This window comes from Octopus bimaculoides, chromosome 11 (genome assembly GCF_001194135.2).
Source record: "Octopus bimaculoides isolate UCB-OBI-ISO-001 chromosome 11, ASM119413v2, whole genome shotgun sequence".
NCBI classification, from domain to species: domain Eukaryota; kingdom Metazoa; phylum Mollusca; class Cephalopoda; order Octopoda; family Octopodidae; genus Octopus; species Octopus bimaculoides.
In genome coordinates, this window is record NC_068991.1 from 16,835,928 (window position 1) to 16,838,603 (window position 2,676).

At 40.3% G+C, this 2,676-nt stretch overlaps 1 protein-coding gene across 1 annotated transcript in view; it reads right to left on the reverse strand.

Moving 5' to 3' along the window:
* Positions 1-2,676, reverse strand: part of LOC106873113 (cyclin-dependent kinase-like 4) — a 37,587-nt gene that overhangs the window by 2,953 nt on the left and 31,958 nt on the right. Inside the window, exons 3-4 of the mRNA XM_014920342.2 lie at positions 2,523-2,595; positions 502-592 (exon numbers count right to left, since the gene is read on the reverse strand). Coding sequence (XP_014775828.1) covers positions 502-592; positions 2,523-2,595 — 164 coding nt within the window. The remainder of the gene's footprint in view (positions 1-501; positions 593-2,522; positions 2,596-2,676) is intronic.

Genomic DNA, 2,676 nt, shown 5'->3' on the forward strand with positions numbered 1-2,676 from the left:
CGACGACGACGACGACGACGACGACGACGACGACGACGACGACGACGACGACAACAATAACAATAACAATAACAATAACAATAATAATTATTACAACAATAATAATAGTTTTCAATTGATAATAATTTTTGATTTAGGCATAAATTCAGCAATTTTGAGGGGTGGGTGTTAATAGATAATATCAACCCCAGTACTTGACAGGTACTTTATTTTATTGACCCCAGAAGGTGAAAAGCAAGGTTGACCTCAGCAGGATTCGGACTCAAAACATAAAGAGCTTGATGAAATACCACAAGGAATTTTTTTTCTGACGCTCTAACAATTCTGCCATTCCACAAAGGAGTGGATAAGGTACAAGAATAGGTTACAAAAAGTGTATGTGGATATGTGCTGTATGTTTGTGTATTTGGTGGTGGCGGCGGTGGGGATTTGTTTACAGATTCAATAAATAAATAAAGAGAAATGGAAAAAAATGAGTTGCCATTGGCAACAGCTACTCACTAAGAACTCTGGCAAATCCAAAGTCACACAGTTTCACATGTCCTTGTTTGTTGACCAATATATTTTCTGGTTTCACATCTCGGTGGATGCACTAACATGAAAGGTGGGAGAAAAACAAGGAGACAATGAGAACGGATTAGATTTGGGATGGTGTGTGGTGGTGGTGGTGGTGGTGTTGGTGGGGAGAGGAGGTATTGATGTTGCAATTGTTATTTTACCACCCAAGTCCATCTACCCGTCTAGTGATCAAGCAGACTTGCGATCAAAGGTGTTCCAGTCATGACCATTCCATCATATTTTTTTTTCAGAACCACATTATTCACCATACTATTTGTTGATAATATATGGCATGATTTTTAAAAGAAATTTGGTTGCTATTTCTAGCAGGTCAAATTGCCACATAAGAGCTTCCTTGATAGCTCATGTTGATGAATTTATTTGACAATACAATGGTGATGACAATCAATAACCAAGAAACAATACTGTCATCGATTTCGTTGCTGTCAGCAGCAGTGGTAGTATTGTTTCTTAGTTATTGATCAGCCTTGATTGAGTGACTCTATAATCAAATGTGTTCCAACTGTGTGGATTCCATCTTTATTTTTGGCATAAAATAGTGTCTCTAGGATTTGTTTTTGAGTTAGACCTGAGGGAGATTTGACTGCTATTTGTAGCATGTTAAATGTCCTCATAGAAGGGGCTGTACAGGAGAGTAATGAGTTGTACTATGTGTATGTATGCATGGATAACACACAAACACACACACACACACACACACACAGACAGACAGAGACAGATAGACACACACATACTTATATTTAATCTTTTCTACTCTAGTCCCAAAGCCCGAAATTTTTGGGGAGGGGGGGCAGTCAATTAGATCGACCCCAGTATACAACTGGTACTTAATTTATTGACCCCGAAAGGATGTAAGGCAAAGTTGACCTCGGTGGAATTTGAACTCAGAATGTAAAGACAGACGAAATACCGCCGAGCATTTCTCCTGACGTTCTAACATTTCTGCCAGCTCATCACCTTTGTACACATATTTATTGTCATCATCATCTAGTATCTGTCTTCCGTGCTAACATGGGTTGGATGGTTTTACAGGATCTGAGGATCCAGAGGACTGTGTTGACTTCCAATGTCTGCTTTGGCAGGTGGGGATTGATCACAAGCAAGATTATTGGATAATAGTTATGAGTTCAGTTGGTCATGCTTGGGGACCCAGCTGGATCAATTGAAGACAATTGCCTTGCTTCTGACAGGACCTGATGGAAGGTGTGCTTGAGGACTCTTCCCCCATGACCCTCTCAGGAATAAGTGGACAAAGAAGATGAGATGAGATGTACCTGTGTATAAAGACACAGCAAAAATGGTCTGAGAGAGCAGCTAGGTTCTGAATATCAGTCAGCGTGTGCAAGAAAGATGAGTGTGATGTTATTACAGATGTGTATGGTGGCACATAAAAGCACCCATTACACTTTCAGAGTGGTTAGCATCAGGAAGGACATCCAGCTGTAGAAACCATGCCAAATCAGACTGGAGTCTGGTACAGCCTTCCAGCTTGCCAGCCCTGGTCAAACTGTCCAACCCATGCGATGGACGTTAAATGATGATGATGATGATGATGATGATGATGAGGAGGAGGAGGAGGAGGAGGAAGATGAATGCTGGATTATAAAGTGTTGATGATGGGGAGTACACATGGAAAGGAAACTCTAGAATGACATGGGAAGAAATAGTGAGATCCAATCTCTCTATGTTTAGTTTCACTTGCAGTCGCAGGTGGGTTATGAAAGAAACCTGTGCTTCTTTATATATCTTGAGAGATCATGGACCATAGAGATTGACACCTAGAAAGTTCCATTCCTTGATGTAGGCATGGGTAAAGTTCTATCAACTGCACTTCCCCCTCTCTACACAACACATTTGCAACCTTGCGTCAGTGTGAGAACCAACCCTTGATAATTCAACCTGCTGTAAGGTGTATTTATACTAAGTTTAACTAAGTGGCTTACCTTATGTTGATGACAGAAATTTACAGCTTTTAATGTTTGGTAAATGATTTTCTTCACTTGGTTTTCAGCTACTCTGTAAATATAAATATAAGTATGATATACACACACACACACACACACACACACACACACACACACACACACACACACACAC